The sequence below is a fragment of the Cyprinus carpio genome, chromosome B13, assembly GCF_018340385.1.
Source record: "Cyprinus carpio isolate SPL01 chromosome B13, ASM1834038v1, whole genome shotgun sequence".
In the NCBI taxonomy this organism is placed as follows: Eukaryota; Metazoa; Chordata; class Actinopteri; order Cypriniformes; family Cyprinidae; genus Cyprinus; species Cyprinus carpio.
Window position 1 is genome coordinate 2114881 of NC_056609.1, and position 23056 is coordinate 2137936.

At 37.5% G+C, this 23056-nt stretch overlaps 1 protein-coding gene across 2 annotated transcripts in view; it reads left to right on the forward strand.

Moving 5' to 3' along the window:
- LOC109068548 (myomesin-2-like) overlaps positions 1–22335 on the forward strand; it is a 44931-nt gene extending 22596 nt beyond the window's left edge. For both annotated transcript variants that reach the window (XM_042736238.1, XM_042736239.1), the window contains 16 exons: positions 264–426; positions 594–700; positions 1017–1061; positions 1902–2038; positions 4666–4810; positions 4926–4988; positions 5503–5570; positions 5671–5784; positions 6852–6939; positions 7044–7082; positions 8621–8726; positions 9480–9643; positions 11206–11242; positions 11393–11415; positions 11511–11566; positions 19417–22335. In XM_042736238.1, the coding sequence (XP_042592172.1) occupies positions 264–426; positions 594–700; positions 1017–1061; positions 1902–2038; positions 4666–4810; positions 4926–4988; positions 5503–5570; positions 5671–5784; positions 6852–6939; positions 7044–7082; positions 8621–8726; positions 9480–9643; positions 11206–11242; positions 11393–11415; positions 11511–11566; positions 19417–19848 (1787 nt within the window). In that variant the 3' untranslated portion in view covers positions 19849–22335. The remainder of the gene's footprint in view (positions 1–263; positions 427–593; positions 701–1016; positions 1062–1901; positions 2039–4665; positions 4811–4925; positions 4989–5502; positions 5571–5670; positions 5785–6851; positions 6940–7043; positions 7083–8620; positions 8727–9479; positions 9644–11205; positions 11243–11392; positions 11416–11510; positions 11567–19416) is intronic.
- The last annotated feature ends 721 nt before the right edge of the window (positions 22336–23056 follow it).

Genomic DNA, 23056 nt, shown 5'->3' on the forward strand with positions numbered 1-23056 from the left:
TTTATATGTGACATTTGTAGTACATTTTAGATCTTCAGAGGAGCAAAATATCATCTAATTAATATTAATATCATATGTATCCATATTAGTAATTAAATATATGAATTAGTATATGGACATAATATTCATTATTTAAATCTGATCAGTTTAATATTGTGTTCTCCAACTTTTTCTGATCATAGGGAACAGTACTGTTTTGTAGTCTGTACATCTTGTTTAATTGTGTGCAAATTCTTCTCTTTTTTTGTTTTGTTATTTTGAAGGCGCCCAGGAAATCAAATGTGGCGTCGATGAGGAATCAGGTGACATTTATCTCTCTTTTGAAAGCTGCCAAATGGCGGAGAAATCAAAGTTTGTGTGGAAGAAGTCCTACCAAGAAATTACTGACTTCTCTAAGGGAATCGCCGTGAAGACATCAGGCAGCCAGTAAGAAAAACACACGTACGATGTGTCCTAACCAGATCTGGACCGGATACATATTAGCTCAAAGCATATTTAGGGCAATGCCACAGACTGTGCATATTTAATTCCGTTAGTTTTCCTTTTGTTGTCCCACTGAACAGACACTAATGTTTGCTCATTTGTTTCTTTAGCTCAACTTTGCTTTTTAAGAACCCAGACAAAGAGGATTTGGGCACATACTCTGTGTCTGTTACACATACTGATGGTGCCTCCGCCAGCTACAAAATCTCAGCAGAAGGTGAGACCTGTTAATATATTATGACTATCACCTTCATTATTAATGCCCTTCCTCAAAATTATATAGAGAGCCAGACACTATCAAAACATTCCACTGACAGATTCAAATCTTATTTGATTTGGCTGTCGGATACTTGTCAGTATGTTGATCTGTATTATGGATGCTACTGTACATCATCTGCAGTGAAGCGGTTGCTGTAATATTACATATTGTACAAAGATCCTTAGTAATCAAAGTAATAATGCTAATAAAGATTTGTGTTGTCTTCTGTTATGTCTTTGAAAGTGTTGATAGTTGCCTCTGTCCTCCATTTTAGAGCTGGAGAAGATGTTGGCCCTCAGCCATGACATACGCAACCCAAGTGAGTGACCCTGGATAGTAGAGACTGAGCACAAACCATGTTCAACATGTGTACTTGATACTTTAATTGAACAGTGTATTCAGGGTTCCCACAGTCTTGGAAATATTCCTAGCTTGTAAAATGATGGAATCTAAAAAAGAAAAAAAAAGTCATGAAAATGATTGTAACATTTCACAGTTAGTTTGTTAACATCATTTGTGGTACGATAATTCATAGTTATTGTTATAGTATTTGGAATGACACACAATTATTGCATAATTACCTAATGTTAATGTATAGAATCATTGTGTTTCCAAAATGTCCATAGTGTGTCTACATTTTTAGTTATTCTTTGCTCTAAAAAAATTACTTTGGCTAAAAATAACTTTTTCTGTGTGTAGAAATTTATCTAGATAGATGGCAATATTCAGGTATGGTATGGGAACCGTGAATTTTAATCTGCCTAGTTGCTACATTGCTTGGCAACCATAAACGACCCTGTAATAATAAACTGTATGACATGACATATTATTAGTAATAATGTGACTATCTATTGAACATCAGTGTCTTTTTTTTTTTTTAATTACTAGTACCACTGTTTTATAAAACACTTGAGGCTATTACAGCGATTTTACCAAAGTTAAATGGGTTTAGCTTCATGCTGTGCCTGACAATAGCATTTAAGCATTTCAAATTCACTGTAACAAGGGACATGGCTTATTGCTTAAAATAAACTCAGCTAGATATTTTTATATAGGATTGGCATGTGTTATTTCTTAAGTGTAAAGTCATGTGAATGAACGGTGACAACACACAAGACAACATGTCAGATTGTCACACATCACCTCTCTTGTGTTGCAGTTATTCCTCTGAAGACTGAACTGGCCTATAAGATTCTAGAGAGAGGCCGTATGCGCTTTTGGCTGCAAGCTGAGGGCATCTCCTCTGCCGTGACCTACAAATTCTTTGCCAATAACAAGGAGCTTGTCAACTGTGAGGTAAACAACTGCAAATAAAGTGGTACAGACAACTACATGTCTTTATTATTTCATAAACAGAAAGCAGAGAGTTTTATATTAAAGGAGATAGTTTACCCCAAAATAAAGATTCTGTCATTATTTACTCCTCCGAACCCCATTTGACCTTATTTCTTCTATGAAACATAAAATAAGTTGTTTAACAGCACAGTAAAAGCATCATAAACAGTGTCCATGTGACTTCTGTAATAATTTCAAAATGACTAAAGTCATTATGTACTGAAAATATTTAATTTTAGGAATACACAAATTATCAGTATCACATTGGTTATCAGATTATTTTGAATATATGCTGGCTGATATATTGTCTGTAATATTGTAGTATATTTCTAGTGTGTATACAGTATACAGGTCCTTCTCAAAAAATTAGCATATTGTGAAAAAGTTCATTATTTTCAATAATGTAATGATAAAAATTAAACTTTCATGTATTTTAGATTCATTGCACACCAACTGAAATATTTCAGGTCTTTTATTGTTTTAATACTGATGATTTTGGCATACAGCCCATGAAAACCCAAAATTACTATCTCAAAAAATTAGCATATTTCATCCGACCAATAAAAGAAAAGTGTTTTTAATACAAAAAAAGTCAACCTTCAAATAATTTTGTTCAGTTATGCACTCAATACTTGGTCGGGAATCCTTTTGCAGAAATGACTGCTTCAATGCGGCGTGGCATGGAGGCAATCAGCCTGTGGCACTGCTGAGGTGTTATGGAGGCCCAGGATGCTTCGATAGCGGCCTTAAGCTCATCCAGAGTGTTGGGTCTTGCGTCTCTCAACTTTCTCTTCACAATATCCCACAGATTCTCTATGGGGTTCAGGTCAGGAGAGTTGGCAGGCCAATTGAGCACAGTAATACCATGGTCAGTAAACCATTTACCAGTGGTTTTGGCACTGTGAGCAGGTGCCAGGTCGTGCTGAAAAACGAAATCTTCATCTCCATAAAGCTTTTCAGCAGATGGAAGTGCTCCAAAATCTCCTGATAGCTAGCTGCATTGACCCTGCCCTTGATAAAACACAGTGGACCAACACCAGCAGCTGACATGGCACCCCAGACCATCACTGACTGTGGGTACTTGACACTGGACTTCAGGCATTTTGGCATTTCCTTCTCTCCAGTCTTCCTCCAGACTCTGGCACCTTGATTTCCGAATGACATGCAAAATTTGCTTTCATCCGAAAAAAAAGTACTTTGGACCACTGAGCAACAGTCCAGTGCTGCTTCTCTGTAGCCCAGGTCAGGCGCTTCTGCCGCTGTTTCTGGGTTCAAAAGCACACGCCTGTGCATGGTGGCTCTGGATGTTTCTACTCCAGACTCAGTCCACTGCTTCCGCAGGTACCCCAAGGTCTGGAATCGGTCCTTCTCCACAATCTTCCTCAGGGTCCGGTCACCTCTTCTCGTTGTGCAGCGTTTTTTGCCACACTTTTTCCTTCCCACAGACTTCCCACTGAGGTGCCTTGATACAGCACTCTAAGAACAGCCTATTCGTTCAGAAATTTCTTTCTGTGTCTTACCCTCTCGCTTGAGGGTGTCAATGATGGCCTTCTGGACAGCAGTCAGGTCGGCAGTCTTACCCATGATTGCGGTTTTGAGTAATGAACCAGGCTGGGAGTTTTTAAAAACCTCAGGAATCTTTTGCAGGTGTTTAGAGTTAATTAGTTGATTCAGATGATTAGGTTAATAGCTCGTTTATAGAACCTTTTCATGATATGATAATTTTTTGAGATAGGAATTTTGGGTTTTCATGAGCTGTATGCCAAAATCATCAGTATTAAAACAATAAAAGACCTGAAATATTTCAGTTGGTGTGCAATGAATCTAAAATATATGAAAGTTTAATTTTTATCATTACATTATGGAAAATAATGAACTTTTTTCACAATATGCTAATTTTTTGAGAAGGACCTGTATACAGGTGCATCTCAATACATTAAATGTCGTGGAAATGTACATTTATTTTAGTAATTCATTTCAAAATGTGAAACTTGTGTATGAAATAAATTCAATGCACACAGATGAAGTAGTTAAAGTCATTAGTTCTTTTAATTATGATGATTTTGGCTCAAATTAAAAAAAAAAAAAAATCCCAACAAATTAGAATACTTCATAAAACCAATAAAAATTTTTTTAGTAAATTGTTGGCCTTCTGGAAAGTATGTTCATTTACTGTATATGTACTCATTACTTGGTAGTGGTTCCTTTTGCTTTAATTACTGCCTCTGATGTGATTTTAAATATTAGGATTTTTTTTTTTTTTTTTTTATAAAATAGTACTGCTGCATCCTTTTCACTGAACTGAAAAGGCCAGCATGGACTTTCTGCTATAAGTAATGCCTTTTGTGTTCTGTGGTAAAAAGAAAGCCATTCCGGTTTTGTATTTGATTACTGAATTGTCATTCTCAGTGAACTATCCCTTTAAGCTTAGCTCCGACCTTTGCTGTGCCGGAAAACATAACCATTCCAAATAAATAGATTCAGCTCTATTGCAATACTACCATCTGTTATGTTTTTCTGTTCCATTTGTGTGAGCCTCCAAAGAAAAGCCCAGGAGAGAAATGTTTACCTCTCCCGCTTTTTCACAGCAAACTAAAATGAGTCACGACGCAGCTACGGGCATTATTGAGATGGTGATGGATCATTTCACTGTCGAAAGCGAGGGCACTTTCACCGTGCAGATCCAAGATGGCAGAGGCAAGGCCCAGTCCTCTCTGGTGCTGATGGGAAACGGTGAGAGCCAGCATCGCTCTAGGGCTTCTGCAGCTCTCATCTTGAGAGACTGTGCTCTTCTGTTGAACTCTACTCACTGACCTCTTATAGTTCCTGCTTTATTTTCCTTTTCCAGCCTTCAAGGCAGCGCTGGCTGAGGCGGAATACCAAAGGAGGGAGTACATCCGTGTGAAAGAGGGTACTGCACTCATCCTGTTGATGTAGCTGTTGAAATAAACTTCAGATAGAGCGAATTACAACCTGCGGTTTTGTAATCTATTCTTGGTATTACTTTTTTGAGGTTTACAAACAAGCTTTGCCTTATATACAAAAATCTCTTATCGATTCCCTGATGAAAAACAATTGCTTGCATGAATAATTCATCCTAAAATGAAAGTCCTTTCATTGCCCTCTTGGTTTTTCCAAAACTGTACGACTTGCTTCCATAGAACATGCTAGAAGAGATTTTGGTAATATGCCAGTTTTTATACTGTATTATATAGTAGATTTTTCTCAGACTAGTATATTTTGAATCCCAAATTTTGTCTCTTGACCTCCCAGCTAGACCAGATAACAACCATCTCAGCCAGGCTGTGAGACCAGCTAAGAGTAGCAAACCACTTAGGCTGGTTTAAGTTGATGTTTTTTAGTATAGTTGCTCACTGATTCTTTGAGTTTCCCATATTGTTAATTTTCCATTTTTATTTTTCCAGGCCCTCACTTTATGGAGTTCCTCTCCATTCAAGTTGGGGATAATGCCTCTGTCACTCTTGTTTGCAAGGCAAGTTGAATGGGAATGATTTAGCTAAAGCAAATTGTATATAAAATTTAAGACAGACTGATGATATATGGTGTTTTCTTGCATGTCTGACCCCCTTCAGGTGGCCAATTTGAAGAAGGACTCTGTGTTCCAATGGTATAAGGACGATGTAGAGGTGATTTCTGAAGTGCCTGCTGACCTGAACTCAGGAGTCTGCAAGTTCCCCCTAACTAATGTGAGCACTTCATTTCATAAACACTGAAGCTAAAAATTGTTTAGTCAAATGTCACTCTAATCTGTCAAAGGTTACCAAAAAGCCTTGAAATCACACATTGAAATGTATTAAAACAGCAGTTCACCCAAATATTATACTCCAGGTTATTTAATGTTTCCAGTGAATACAAAAACAATAGAACAGTGATCTAAAAGCCTTACACATGGGCTAAATTTTATTAGCCATTAGCATGAATGAATTTGCTTAAAAACAGAACAAAACTGAGTTTAATGCACAGCGTTTTAATGTCAACAACTAAATATAAGGGGAAGCTTTTCTACTTCTCTTAAATGTTTTACTATGCATAGTATCCTGATATTGTGATTCAATACACATTTATATGGCTAATTGCAATTTATTAGCATTATTTACAATTGTTTTTTTCCATCATGTCCAGAGAGCAGAACAGATCTGTGACCCATTTATGGGTTCGTGGCCACTAGTTCAGCCAGTAACAGACATTTGTGTTTGTGCTTTCCATTATCAAAGTTTAAAATGTATCAAAATAGTACTAAAGCATGCTCAATGCTAAGTGCCATAGCTAAGGTTATTTCGGTAAAAAGACAAATAATCCCTGCTGGACTGTTATGGGTAATTGCTCTGTTTTTTCAGTCGATATTCTTCCCAGTTACAAAGTAAAACAGCTTGTGCAACTTCCATAAAGAAGCTTGACGCATGACAAAATTATACTGCATTTGTTATAATCGCTCCTGACATCTTATGAGAACTACCATAAGAACATTTCACATGAGAAATAACCTTAAGAGCTTCTGACTCCCTGAGGATTGAAACTAGGGGTCTCAATCAATTGAGTGCTTTAGTAATTTTTTGTAATGCTGGTTATTCTTTGACATTTTTTGTCAAAACTATTTTTATAAAACTATATGAAAAAGCTATAATTTACTCCCAAGACAATGTAGCACAAAAACTATTCTGCCGGTAATGCTCTAAAAAAAGCATCACTCAGGTGGCCTGTTTTTGTGAGATGCTGTATTTTTTTTCTTACATTTTTTATCCTGATAATCTAGTTCTCCAAGAGGGATGTGGGACTATATAAAGCAACCATCACCGATGACAGAGGCCAAGATGTGTCACAGATTGATGTTTCTGGCAAAGGTACCATCTCTCAGGATTGTCTTATCAAATATAGAAAAATGTAAATGTGCACTGTTAAATGTTCCATAAAACGTGCATTAAAGATGTCTTTTTCTTGCCCACAGCTTTTGATGACATCATTAACAAGCTCAGTCGTCTCGCTGGTGTGTATGACACATATTATCATGTCTGTCATTTTGCAATCCAAAGCCAGGATGTTTTTTCTCGTGTTAACATCAACTGATTTTAAATCAACCGTCTTCCACCCTTCTCTCATCGTCTATATCCATGGAGTCTAAATCTGGTCATCTAACTTAAAATGGACCAGAACTTCAATTAGGAACTTTTTATAGTTTCCCATAGTTCATTTTTAGTGCTGTGCTGGAGCTGTCGGGGTCTTGGTGATGAATTGTATGACTGTAACCCAAGGGTGACTCTTACACTCTTATGCTAAAAAGCGTGCCATGATGATTTGGTGTTTAAGTGATTCTTCTAAAAACATATCCAGATTTAAAAAAAGAGCATAAATAAGCACAACAGTAAAGCCATCTGATTAAAATTAAAATACACATTAGATAAAGATACTACTATATTACAATTTTAAAAACTAATTACATGCTTTTAAACATAAGCTGTTAATTCACAAAGATTGTTAGAAACATAAGTGCACTCAAGTGTGTCCAAACTCTAAAATATATAACAATAATTTAAATAACATATATCATTTTTGAGCCCTGTGATGGATCCATCCTGGGTGCTTCCCTGTTATTGCCTTGGGACCCTTGAATAGGCTATAGATTCCCTGTGATTCTACACAGACAGTGAATTACAGTAATAAGAATTTGTAAGGAAACTCTGCGTGATTGCTATTTTTTTCTCACATTGCAAAAATAATTGTAAAATAAGTTATTTGTTATTATTTTCTTTAAGCAAAATATAATTTATTTCTTTCTGATTTTGAGGTAAAATATGACAAAATATGATTTATTAAACGGATAGTTCCATTCCTTGATTCTGATTGGTTAATCCAAGGTCGAAGCTGTTGTAAATTACTCTACAAACATACACCTTTGTTTACATTTGTGTGTTGCTCGGCAACCACTTTGTTGAAACCACAATGATTTCTGAGGAACTACATTGTTTTGCGAAAGAATAATGTTTTCATTAATATCATTCCACTTTACTTGCTCTTTTTTATTTTGTGAAACCTACATATATGGAATGACCATTTTATAAAAGCAATAAGCCCCAAAAAGCCATGGTTTACAGTGAATTTATAACAGCTAAGTGGGTTGTAGGCACTCCGCTTCGCGTCGTCCCTTATTGCTTATTGCTTTATTTGAGGTTAAGTATGTTTCATCAGATTCACAAATTTGTTTATACACAATAAATGTGAACTACAGTGGTTGACCAATTCACTGCACTTCTACCCAATTCAGTTTCCATTGTACTAAAACAATTCTTATTCTTTCTTCCAAAAAAAAAAAAAAAAAAAAAATTCAAATGAAAACAGTAAAAAGATCATCTTGAAGAGAAAAACACTCATTCATTGTAGCTGGGTGCCTACTTCAAAATCTTTGTATAAATAGCAAAAGAATCTAAGCTTTAACACATGGTGAATCACAGCAATGCAGCTCTTTGTCCATCCAGCCTGTGTTGGTGAATTTTAAGATCTCTTTCCTTCTTGTTTGGACCTGGACAGGATCCAGTGCCTCTGAGTTGTCGATTCAGTGCACTGCGGAGGGCATTATGCTTCAGTGCCATATGAAATATTACACCGAGGAGATGAAGATCCACTGGAAACAAAAGTATGCACATTTTCCACTCTCACTTGAAACGATTTCCTAGAATAAAAGAAGATACACAAATAACCTTGAAAATGAAATGCACATGCCTCTTCATGTCCCCAGGCATGACAATGACTCTACATGTAAACATGATTTTCAGATTTTGGTCTATAGTTTTGTGTTGGTTCAGTGTGAGGTGTACAAAATAAATGATTATTAAACTATAGGAAATTACAAGAATAAAGAGTCTGTCTTGTTCCTCGCTCTGTTGCCGACACAAAACAAATCATTCTGATTGCAGTTGCCTAATGCTCTGCCCTGGAGGTGATTCAGTAGCATGTGAAATTCTAACGTAGTAAGAAAAGCCTCTTCCTGCTCGCATGGCTTCTCAAATCCCTGTATTAGCATTTTGAAGTGGCTATTCTGGGTCTTTCCTCTCCCTGTTGCACGTTTTGAATCACACGCAGAGCAGGTATTAATGCAGGGAAAATTTCACATTCAGTCGTGACACAAAAAAACACCAGCTATGTCTAATTTTACACTAGGGACATGCTAATTTGATGCCCCACTTGAAAAAAAGCATGTCTAATGTTTTGAGACCATTTACTCTATGGAAAATGAGCAAACAATTGAGCTTAAAAAGGAATTGGGATTAAACGTGCCTTTGTTGTAACACGTTAAAAGCATGCATGTGACTGTATTGGCTTTGTCATTCTCTCAGTGATGAACAGATAATAATGGGTTTCTTTGCATTTATTTACTCTGTACTTTAAGGGATTCTAAAATTGCTGCATCAGAAAGGATGAGAATTGGTGGCAACCCAGCAATGGCAACTTTGGAGATAGTTGAACCTACTGATAAGGATAAAGGAATGTACACTATTGAGATTGTGGATCCCGAGAAGACACATTCTCGTACCCTGGACCTCTCTGGACAACGTGAGTTGTAAAAATAAACCATCCCATGTGCTGACTAAAGACACGTAAATTTGCCAGATATGACACACTAAAATAAATTAGGGAAAGTCTAAATAACATTCATCAATACATTATACTACTAATTATTTAAAAAAAGTGATTAAACAAATTGTTGTTGTACACTTATAATACCTTCTGTAGCTAGTGTTGCAAACATTTGCAGTGAACAAGTAGGAAGTTACTTGTCACTGCATTAATGTTAAAGCAATTATTGTTTATTGAATGGAGCAATATGCACTATCAACTTAATTCACTTAACTACAAGCTCCAATCTTCAGCACAATGGTAACCACAAAAACTTAACTGAACATTTAACAGGTCTTTCCCTTTAGTCAAAACATAAAATAACACATGTCCGATCCACCCCTATGCAAAAAACAACACTGCCTAGTTGCAAAAAATTATTTTGGTAGTACCAACCAAATTAAGCAAACTTCAGATGTACATATTTAAGAAGACTGGAAACAATTAAATTAAGGAAAAACAAAATGTTCAGCAATTATGTCACTTCATTAACCTTATTTTAACAAATCAGAAAAAAGTTAACAGTGTAAATACTGACAATTCTGACAATTTCCAAAGGTATTAAGAGTTGACATTAAATAGGTCATGCTGTAACCTTCTAAACAAACAAACAAACAAACAAACAAAAACATCTTCCTCGTCGTTTAATTTTAATGTGCAGACAGAGGGTTGTAAATAATCAGGAAACTAAGTTATAACTGTTTTGGCATAAAACAACCTTAACTAAACATTATATGTTTGATGCCTTTAAAGGGGAGCATTGTGAAAAAGAACCCAATTACATCTGAACTTAATTGAGTATCAAGTGAAATACTTCAACAACAGCTCAAACTATCAGAAACCTCACTATCAGAATCGGCATTAATGAGAAAAACACATCATTGCTGGAGGTGATGGCAAGACTGTCATGTGAAGTATTTTTGTCTATTTTTAAAAGCTTCTTTTCACTCTGAAACACTACACCACAAGAGTTATAACAAAGATGGTCAACTCAGACTCGTGTTCTGGCATTGATCCTGTGTAGACATGTTTTTAATTGGAAGTAAAGGCCAGTGTTACAGCTGCATACACAGGAAATGTATTAAGGGAAATCCAGGGATGAAAAAAAAATGCTGTTATAGTATCAAAGGTGCAGATACTTGCAGCGGTTTCAGTTAGTCAACAGACTGTTTGATGACAAACATAATCAAGGGCTGGTATCTGACAGGTCATGCGATTTGCCGAATGGTGACAGTAATGAGTAGGGGAAGAAGAGCTATTTCCAGCGAAGCAGGAAAACAATGCTATTAAAATAATGAGAGCTGATTTTCTTTTTATGCAATGCCTCCGGGACAAGACGTGGCGAATAGAGAGACAGTGCTGTTATCCTTATTTTAAAAATTGTATTCATGTTTTATATGCTCTTAACTTTTATTCTTTTTTTTTTCTGCACCAACAACAACCCCCCCCCCCCCCCCCCCCGAAACCCCCCCCCCCCCCCCCCCCTCCGCCCCCCATAGTCTACGACAACGCCTACGCAGAATTCCAGAGACTCAAGTAAGATAACCAGTGCATCAGACCACCACATGGCTTTTCACATCCTAAATGTTTAGAGATGCAAAGCATGTGAGCTGTACATTAGTGTTTGGGTAAAATATTATGGTCTGCTAATGAACTCAACATTGCTATTCTTCTTTTGCCCTTCAGAGCGGAAGCATATGCTGAAAAGTGTGAGTATACTTAATCACTCCCGACACTCTCGGGGGTCCTGCTTTGATATGTAATTATATTCATAAAATTAACTTTGTGATGTTTTCGTTGTCAGATCGTGGCAAAGTGGTTGGTGGTCTTCCTGATGTTGTGACTATCATGGAAAAGAAGGTTTGTTTAAGCTTGTTATGTGCGAGCCATACCGTAGTGAAAAATAGATCACAAAGCATAAAGAAACCGAATTCTGATCTATATATATATATAAACTACTCATAACACTAACAAAAGAAACCCCCAGACCAAAACAAGTAAGAATACAATTTATGTTGTGACCAAAAAAAATGATATATATACTGTATATATATATTACCAAATCTAATATGTGAGCTTCTTCAAAGTCATCACCCTTTGTCTGGATTCCAGCTCTGCTTATTCTGGATGTTCTCTAACTGAAGGTGGAATTCTGGAATTATTTTTAAACAAATTTCGCAGGTGTTCACATGTATGCTGGACATTTGTTGGCTGCTTCTCCCTCACTATTTGCTCCAACTCATCCAATAAAAACAGGTTTGTGAAGTTGGCACAATTTATATTTGGCAAGGCAAGTTTATTTATTTATATGGCACATTTCATACACAATGGTAATTCAAAGTGTTTTACATAAAAGGAAGTAAAATAATCATACAAATAATCCACAACAATAAAACAAGGAATTTAAAAATGTTTAAATTGATTTAAAATTGTTTTAAATTATATAAAAATGATTTGAAATGATTTAAAAATGTATCCAAAAAATTATATTTATATTTATCTATCCAACTACCGTCCAATCTCTAACCTGCCATTTGTATCTAAAATCATGGAAAAGACAGTTGCCTCTCAGCTGCAGTCATTTCTAGCTTGCAACAATCTCTTTGATATTTTTCAGTCTGGTTTTCGCTGACAGCACTGTATGGAAACTGCTCTAGTAAAGGTTGTCAATGATCTTTTACTTTCTGGTGATTCAGGCAGTTTATCAATTCTTTTATTACTTGACCTCAGCTCAGCTTTTGATACTGTTTGTCATAAGATACTACTCTCTCGCCTTGCAGAGGATGGCATCTCAGGTTCTGCATTATCCTGGTTCTCCTCTTATCTCACAGATAGGCAATACTTCATCTCACTGCACAATTCCAAATCTCCCACTGTCTTGCTCAAACTGGGAGTTCCCCAGGGCTCAGTTCTCGGATGATTATTATTCATCCTCTACATTCAGGCTCTTGGCCAAATAATTTGTCGCCATGGTTTTAACTACCACTGTTATGCTGATGACATCCAGTTATACTGCTTGTCAACCAGATTCTTCTCATTAGATGGCATCCTTATTGTCATGTGTCAGTGAGTTAAAGGATTGGCTACATTCTAATTTTCTTAGTCTGAACTTGAGTAAAACATAAATTTTAATAATTGGCCCCTCATCTCTTATAAAAATTAAATTGATGTTTCTAGCTTTGACCTTGACCCTATTTCTATTTTTACATCAGCTACTGTTAGAAATGTAGGTATCATTCTAGACCCATCACTGACCCTGGATGACCACATTAGCAAACTCTCCAAAGCTGCATTATTTTCAATTGCACAACTTCGTCCTTTCCTCAGTAGAAAAAATGCGGAATCATTAGTACATGCATTTATTACCATTCGCCTTGACTATTGTAATGCTTCTCTGGCTTACGAGCTCATTCCATCGTTCGTCTGCAGTACATTCAAAATTCTGCTGCCAGATTATTAACTTCCACAAAAAAATCTGCTTCTTTGTGTACCGAGGTTCTGCCTATCTTCAGGGGGGGGCAGGTCCTTTTCTGTTACTGCACCAAAACTTTGGAATTCACTTCCGCTGGCACTCAGAACAGTCACCTCTTTCAGTGAATTCAAATCAAAGCTTAAAACTTATTTGTTTAATCAACACTATCACTAATTTACATTATGTATTCGTCCGTATTGTTTTCTATTTCTATGTCTTTACTACATAATTTGTATTATATGCAACTCCATTATTTGTAACTGAATTGGGCAAATGTCCAATGAAATTGAATCTTTGTAATCTCCATCTACATGATGTCATTAGGATCTGTTTTTCAGAAGCATGGCTTTTCCTATCACTGCTATGCTGATGACACTCAGCTCTACTTCTCATTCCAACCAGATGACCCAATGGTAGTTGCTCGCATTTCAGCCTGTCTGAGTGACATTTCTAGCTGGATGAATGGCCATAACCCTTAAGCTCAACCTTACTAAGACTAAACTGCTGGTGGTTCCAACTAACCCATTGTTTCATCACAACTTCTCTATACAGCTGGGTTAATCAACCATAACTCCTTCCAGGACAGCCAGAAACCTAGGAGTTGTGATGGATCATCAGTTAAACTTCACAGACCATATTGCTACAATGACCCGATCCTGCAGATTTGCCTTATACAACATTTGGAAGATTAGACCCTTCTTGTCAGAGCAAGCCTCCCAACTTCTTGTCCAAGCTCTTGTTCTCTCCAGACTGTACTATTGTAATGCTCTCCTGGCGGGCCTTCCTGCATGTACTATCAAGCCTCTGCAACTAATCCAGAATGCAGCAGTGAGGGTTGTCTTCAATGCCTCCATAAACAGGGAAAGTGACGTGACATGTGGCCAAGTATGGTGACAAATACTCAGAATTAGTGGAATTAGGCAGCCTTTTTTTCCCATTGCGTCCGGGGAGCAGTTGGGGGTTCGGTGCCTTGCTTAAGGGCACCTCAGTCATGGTATTGAAGGTGGGATAGAGCGTTGTACATTCATTCCTCACACCTACAATCTCTGCCGGTAAGAGACTCGAACCTGCAACCTTTGGGTTACAAGTCAGACTTTCTAACCATTAGGCCACGACTTCCAAATAGCACACTGGTGTTTTCGTTAATGCATATCTTTCTGACAGAGACAGATCTAGATTCAGTGGTAGCAGAGATCAATATATCAAAGAAAATACAGAAGTGATCAGATAATGCAACATCCTCAATAACAATGGATGAAATGTTTAGACCTCTACTGATGAGTAAATCTATAGTGTGTCCATGATTGTGTGTGGGTCCATGCACATGCTGAATCAGGTCAAAAGTGTTTAAAACAGTTATACTTTATTTTGTAATTTTGATTTCTGCATTATCTATGTGAATATTAAAATCCCCTGCAATAGCAAAACAGTCAAACTCTGAGGAAATCATTGATAACAGTTATGTGAACTCTCCAACAAAGGCTGGAGAGTATTTTTGAGGCTTGTTAATAATGATAAACAGAAGGTGTGGAGCCCATTTCAGCACAATACCTAGATAGTCAAAAGACAAGAACTGACCAAATGATACTTGCTTGCATTGATAGACACCTTTTAATAGAGCAGCTCCACCTCCACCTCTCTTAACAGCTCTGCCGACACTTATAAAAGTTTATTTGCCCATATAATATTTAGGAAATTGTTTTTAAACTTATTTGGCTTGCTGTCCACTGATGAGGGACTTGATAAAGTAGCTTCAACTCGAGCTCTGATATACCCCCCAGGGACTTGATATACAGTAGGATGATTACAAAAGGCAAGGTACCTTAGATGAAGGTGGAAATTGGGGAGGTGGAGGGAAGCTGGAACAGCTGAGACTGAAGAGAGGTAATATACTCTGGCTAATGATTGAAAGATTAGATGGGCTCGCTCCTCCCTAACTTAAGTTTAAGAACTTCATAAAGTTAGCAGGGGCTGTTTCATTGAGGATTTCACTGCAGCTGTCTTCTAACCATGTTTCATTTGGAAACATAAAGCCCAAGTTGTTTGTGGTTATTAAGTCATTGATCAGAAATTATTTATTTTTTAGTGAGAGAATGTTTAAAAATGCTGACTTGATGACACTACTTTGTGTCTTTAGAGCAATCTTAGTTTGATGCATAATAGGCCACAGATTAGATGGGTCAGCCGTATGGCTTGAGAAGGCCTTAGACTTTCTATCACATGATAAAACAGAAATAGAGAAAGCTACAGTTGTTTTTGGTTCACCTAGAGCAGATTGAGGAGGGTTTGGGCCCTGGCGTTGTGGCAGCAGCCGGAGAGCTCTCAAGGGAGGAGGAAGACGAGCTGGGCCCACAGGCTTTGGTGGTTGGTGGGCTCGCCATTTTTTAGTTGATATATGTGGGCTTGCAGCGAAAAAGTGGGAGAGTTTGGTCCCAGCATACACCAGTTCCTCAATTTTTTTGTGAGAATCTTAGAAGTGGAGATGCTGGAGAGAGGGATAATGTGTCTGGTGAGATGGCCTCTGGTGTTTCTGGTGGCTGTGATATGTTGCCCTGGCTTCTCTGGCTGTTTTCCAGTAAGTTGTCCTTGGATGCTGAGTCTTGGAGCTCTTCTGATATATCACAGTCTGTCTGTGATGAGTTCTGTGGGCAGGGCTCAGCCGGGATTTTGTAGATGAGCAGTGCTTGTTGTGGCTGCGTGGTGTTATCAGTGTCCTTGTGGGAAGCTGATATGACTCGGAAGCTGATATGAAGTCCTGTTGTCCAGGTGTGTGTGTGCCATTCAGGTTGAGTGGATTGGCACACACTACTGAAGGATGGCTGAGAGAGAAATGGATATTTTCCTTTAGCACTCTTGCACCATGTTAGTTTGAGTGGATGCCATCCAGTTTAAACAGTTGTCTATGGCCCCAGAAAAGATTGAAGTTGTCGATGAGTTTGACTCCTTTTATACTTTTATACTCCTTTTATACTGCAGGTTCATTGTAGCCATGTATTCAGCCCAAGAAGCCGTGAAAACAGTTAGTTCCCCTTTCTGGGAGTGGTCCACTGATGAACGACTGAACTTCAAGTCTTCAAAGTGTTTCAAAGAGTTCACTGAAATCTTTCTGAAGGAGTTCTGACTGGTTGATGATCCGATTTGCAGTCTTGTGCTTTATTAGAATGTTCCAAAGTTCCTTGTTCATATCAGAGACAGTTGCTTGAGGAAAGCAGCATGTAGTTGTAATCCTGCTATTGATGTTTTTGATAATAAAGTTACCCACTATCAGAGTCCTGCATGGGCTCATCTGATTGCCACTGTCTGCTCGAACTTGAGCACCTATTAGTAGCGAGGTTAGCTGCTGGCTGATATGATCCATGTTCAAACAAATTTGGGGATTCCTCACCCACATTCATTAATGCTTCAAATCTGTTCTCAATGTGTATAGGGGTGGTAAAATACCAGTGTTTTTAAGCCTTGTCATAGCTGTATCTGGGGTAGAGGATGCTACCACAGCAATACAAGATACTCATGACAATCTGATGTCTCGAGTGCAGCTGTGTTTTCCTGCCTCCAGAATATAAGCTTCTGGCAGTGTGAGGCAAAAAGTCTTCTTTATTTAGCAATCTAGTCCCGAAAAGTTTTTAGTTTAGTTTTTGTGCCAAAAATGTGTTGTTTGAGCCCTGTGCTGATCTGCTGAAGTTAAAATCTTTGAAAAATCTGAGAAAAGTACATAAACAGGGACGACGGAGCTGTAAGCAAGAGCGTCCGAACAGTAGCGAAGCAGAAATCCTTGTCTATAAACCTAATTTGTCTATAAATATAATTTCAGGAATTTAGGCAAAAGCCTTTAGATCAAAAGGTTATTAAAGATCATAAGAAACTAATAAAAAAACTAAGTGTGTCCAAACTTTTACACTCCCACACGGTGTGTCCAAACTTGCTAAGTGTTGGCTTGAAGTTAGCACGGTACAATAGCTTACTGACCTTGTCTATCTGAAATTGCAACAAATCTTTCAACTGCAATGTTTTGACCACACCAGTAAAGCTGGTAAACTCAGTAAACCCAGGCATTTTTGTGTTATGGAATAGCCTGAAATTGACTTTTTACATAAAGCAAACTGAAATAACTACTAATTAACTACTAACTAATTAGTCCCATAGACTTCTGGTGACTTATGAAGACCCATAGACTTCCGGACTTCTGGAGACAAAGTCTTATTGTAAAACAAAAGTTAATCTACCTAGAAAAGTAGTCACCTATCAAAAGGATGATATCTTTATGTAAATTAAAGTAAATAATTTAATTTTATTGAATAATTCTTGTAAGTGCCAGATTAAAATTATGAGTGACTCTTTAGTTATGGACCAACTCTCTCTATTAACTAGTTGCTTATTAGCATACATATTACTCATCATATTGGCTGTTTATTAGTACTTATAAGCACATATTATTGCCTTATTCTGAATGACCATATTTTAGATCCCTTAATCCTACCTCATACCTAAATTTAACAACTACCTCACTAACAATTTATAAGCAACAAATTAGGAGTTTATTGAGGCAAAAGTCATAGTTAATAGTTACATAATAGTGATAACTGTTCCATCGGTAACATCGGCCACCATAGACACCCACTGAAAATGTTGTACCCATGGCTTTTGTTTGCTATTAGAAACTGAGCAAAGAGACAACATTATTTTTCTGTGGAAATCAACATTATGCCTCAAATGTTGTCAATGGACCTAAACTTGCATTGCACCCAGAGCATACATGGAGAGCTGTAGCCAATGTATTAGTGATCATTATTGCTGCAGGCAATCGTGCCGGTGAGTGCCGGCAATCGTGCCGGTGAGTGCCGGCAATCGTGCCTCTTCACTTCAGCCCTGGGAGTGTGCGCTCAAGGGCATCGGACTCCTCTACACCCTGAGATCCATGTCCATTGTCTTCGGCCTCATAATCCATTCTTTGCAAGCAGCATGAAGCCATCTTTGGGAATATATTGTGCATTCTGCCAGTGAAAGGATATTGGTGGGATTAGGATTTGCCTGAATAGTTGATGCTGGAAACGCCCGGCATCCTTTTCTCTTTCAGATCAAATAAACATAGCAGGTCAGAGGCTCTCAGATCCATTAAAGCAAACATGAGGTGAACTCATGTGGGAGAGGAGACCTTTCACATGATGATCTGCAGAGGTCATGTACACAGTGGGTTTTCAGTGAGAGCTCCTCGCTGCAGGGCTTCATACTGTATATCCGAGTTTTCATTGAGCTGCTCTTCTCCCTAAAAAGCCCAAACGAGTCACTTTGTTGAAATCCATTACTGTGAAATGTCATGTAAACTAGAAAAAAAAATCAGCTGTGGCAGAATAGAAGCAACATAAATCTAAAAACAGTGTTAAATTTATGTTGTCATGTAAAGGCAAAGTAAAGAAATTCAGCAAGAAGTTGTAGATGTACAAATTATTTAAAAGGGTCATTCCTGTTCTGCAGTACATTTTAAATTTATTTATTTATGCAGTAATTTGAGGAAATGACCCTGGACCACAAAAGTAATCTTAAGTCGCACAGGTATATTTGTAGCAATAGCCAACAATACATTGTATGGGTCAAAATGATTCATTAATTGTTCATTAATAATAATAATAATTATTATTATTATTATTATTTTGTTGTTGTTGTTGTTGTTGTTGTCAAAAATCATTAGGAAATTAAGTAAAAATCATGTTCCATGAAGATGGATAGTAAATTTACAACCATAAATATATCAAAACTTGCTAAGGACTTCATTTGGACAACTTTAAAGGTTGTTTTCTCAATATTGTATTTTTTTAGAATTTTTTTTTACACCCTCAGATTCCAGATTTTCAAATATTGTCCTAATACTAACAAACCATACATCAATGGGAAGCTTATTTGTTCAATACATTGACCCTTATGACTGGTTTTGTGGTTCAGGGTCACATATATAATTTACACATGTAAAAAATATTGAATATATGTAAAATATCAAGTATATTTTAAATACAAATATATTTTATACATTTATTCTAATAATAATTGTTAAAGAAAGATGGATTTTTAGTTGCCATTGCACCATCAGAATATCATATTATCATTCAGAATTATGTGCATCTGCTTAATGTAGTCATGCTGTTTCTCATATTTATGCCTTTCGCATGATAATGACAAGCTACTTCCTCTGAGAATGCTTTTAGATTAAATATGCGATATGCATTTGTTTTTTCCTTTTCTTCAGACTCTGAGTCTGACCTGCACAGTCTGTGGTGACCCCAAACCTCTGGTCAGCTGGTCTAAGAATGATCATGAAGTAGAACCCAGCGATCAGTACGTTATTGCCATGGACTCGGGCAAGTTCGCCAGCCTCACTATCAAAGGCGTGTCCCTGGAGGACTCCGGTAAATACACCATGACGGTCCAAAACAAGTACGGCGGCGAGTCGGTGGACATCATCGTCAGCGTGTACAAACACGGCGACAGGGTTCCGGACATCAAACCCACACCTTCACCCAAAAGGATCATGCCTCCCACGGTTCCCATCGTAATTCCCACTGCCAAGTCTGCCACCCCCGCCCCTGCTGCGGCCAAGTCTCCTGCTCCTCCCCAAAATGCCAAATCCTCTGCTCCGCCCCGTGGCATGAAGTCCCCAACTCCCACCAGGAAGAAGTAACAGCATAGCCTTTGCCTCTCGTGCACCCCAACAGCACAAAAACAACTAGATTTACATTTCCGGTAGGAAATATCAGTTTGCAAGGCAGCAAAGGAAGTTTGGGTTTAGGATTTTGGTTCATGTCTTGTTTTCTTCCAGCTATAGACAGTCTATCAACAAAATCAACATAGTTTATTATTTGGCTATGAAGGAGTAATGGTGTTTTTTTTTCTTCTGATTTTAAAAATCATTGTAATCGTGATATGCAGACAATATAAATCATTTGTAGGTTGATTCCCCTAAAATGTGTAAAACGTTAGCTGCATCTGAAATCACATACTAATAGGTACTACATTTTTATTTGAAACTTATTTCACAACCCATTAAAAAAAGTATGTTCTATACATGAGTAGCATGAATGAAATTCAGACTTACTACATTGTTACTGTCCTGTCACTCAGGAACATTCATTTCGTTGCTTTACAGCCATCCACATTGTCATTTCATGACTTCATGGGAAAGTTAGATGTCCATCACAAATGCACTCCAGATTCTTGGTGGAAGAATTAAATAATCTGAGTACTTTTTGCTTGCTGTTTTTCAAATACTATGAATTCGGACATACTACTCTTTTGATGTGTTTTTTCACATTTTATATAGTATGAAAGCAGGCATATTTGGACACAATTTTTAGCTCTGTGTTGCTCTGTTTGTTTGAGCATCCATACCAGCTCATAACACATCAACTTTTGCACAACCAATATTGTGAGTTTAGGGAGGAGATATTCTTCTGACCAGTAGAATATGGGTTCAGCAACCCTGTTTGAAAACTGTTCCAAACCCGTAAGACCTTTCTTCATCTTTGGAACACAAATTAAGGTATTTTTGATGCATTCTGATACTCTCATAGACAGCAATGTAAGTAACATGATCAACATCTAGAAATGTAGCTGGGAGATTGGTAAAATAATCCTTGTGACATCAGGGTTTCAACTAATTTTACGAAGCTACGAGAATACTTTTTTCTACGTTTATTTACGCTTTGATCTGAATGAAAACAACGGATCTGTGTGGCGTAGCTGACAAAGAACAACATACACCATTTGCATTCAGTGGATAATCTCCAAAATGACGCTTCGGTGATGCGGAGGAGACAAATTGTTGAATAAAGTCATTATTTTTGTTTACTTTGCTTACAAAAAGTATTTTCGTAGCTTCCTAAAATTACAGCTGAGCCCCTGATGTCACATGGATTATTTTACCAATCTTCATGCTATGTTTCTGGACATTGATCTTGTTACTTACATTGCTGTCAATGGGAGGGTCAGAGAGCTCTCAGAATGCATCAAAAGTATTGTAGTTTGTGTTCTGAAGATGAACAGAGGTCTTACGGGTTTGGAATGACATGAGGGCAAGTTATTGATGACAACATTTTCATTTTGGGGTGGAGTAACCTTTTAGTACCCTTTAAATACAGCAAGGGAGACAAGACCAGTTGCAATTCAGTAAGCAAATTAAACTCTGCAAGTCAGAAATTGGCTGAAAATGATCTACAAAATGTCTGTACAATAGGCTGTTTGTGCTGAAAAAAAAAATGCAGAAAGATTTAGGTTTAAGAACAAAGCCTTAGGGATTCGCCATTATTACATTTCTGCCTGATACCAATAAGCTGAAATTTATTTTGACGTTACGGCTAATAACCAATAAATAATTGATAAAATTGTATTTTGTGCAATGAATAAACACACTGAAATAAAATAAACAGTTTAACAAATTAATTTAGGCATCATCATATTATAAATTTAAATAAAGACTAAATTATTAGTTAATTAAGTGAGCATTAGAAAATGGCAAAGTTAAACAAGCACAAATAATATTTAAAACCAAAAAACTTAGAAATCTGTAAAATCAACAGACATACTGTGCATTGTTCAAACCCAACCCAGAATATTTGAGTAATATCAATATAATGCTGCCTTGCAAACACTAATTGAACTATAGTGCATAAATCAGTGAATAAAGAAAGTAGAATTGAAAAGTAGGTAGTATTTTTCATCGCAAATGCATCATTGTATCATAAAATGAGCAAGCATCTGATATGAAAAGAAAGAGAATAGGAAGTATGTGTGAGGGAGGGTGGGGCAAGTGATATTTAGTGCCACAAGAAAATGTGTGAAACAGTTTGTCATCTGGGTTGCCTAAGCTGAGTGGGCCTCTAATGAATTTGGCTCCCTCTCCCCTGAGGTGCTTGGGGAAAAAGCTTTGATGTTAGTTTATTAAATCTCTGTTTAAAAGCTGCTCTTTCAGTTAGCCACTGGAATCCAGAGGCTTTTTTCTTTCTTTCTTTTTTTTTTTTTTTGCTTTCTCCGGTGGATGGATGGCTTTAGAGCGCAGGACCTCCACTTAGCCCCCAGCGGCAGCCACGAGACCATCAGTGCTCCTCTCAACCTCGTCTCACGTCCTCACCTTTTTCTCTTGGTTTTGTGTTAATAAAAGAGTTGGAAATCACTATCCCTGTCATCCCTGCCTTTACATTGTACACAAACACACACACACACACACACACACACACACACACACACACACACACACACACAATGATATTAAAATATGAATGTGATTACAGAAGCTACCGGCCAATCTGAAACGCATCAACACTTTTCTTCGGCTCTTGGGCCAGTTGTACTTCACAAATCATTTCATGTATATGGAACACCTAGCTTGAGGTGCTTTGCTGCCAAGAATGCACCACTACCCTCTAATTCACAAAGCATGACTTGGCAATATGGGTTGCCTGGCAAATCTCCAATCAGAATCACTTTTATCTCTTTTGAAATAAATGCATTTAGTTTACAGCGACCACGAAGTGAAACTCTAAAAACCATTCTTTCCCTTTCAGTCAGTCACTCTCGATGTTACGTAGGTGACCGACAGATTGGGATCTCGCTTCGAGAGACCAATCTACTTTGAGTGTAAACACAACTGTGCGGAGGATTCGATAGAGCCGGTCCCTCCAGCTGATATGAGGATGGGGTTTTACAGCCCTTACTTTATTGTACCCAAGAAAGGCGGTTGGTTACGGCCAATCTTGGACCTCCGTGTCTTGAACTGGGCCCTTCATCAGTTACCGTTCAAGATGTTAACGCAGAAACACATCTTCGGGTGCGTCCGTCCCTGAGATTGGTTTGCAGCGATCGACCTGAAGGACGTGTACTTTCATGTGTCGATC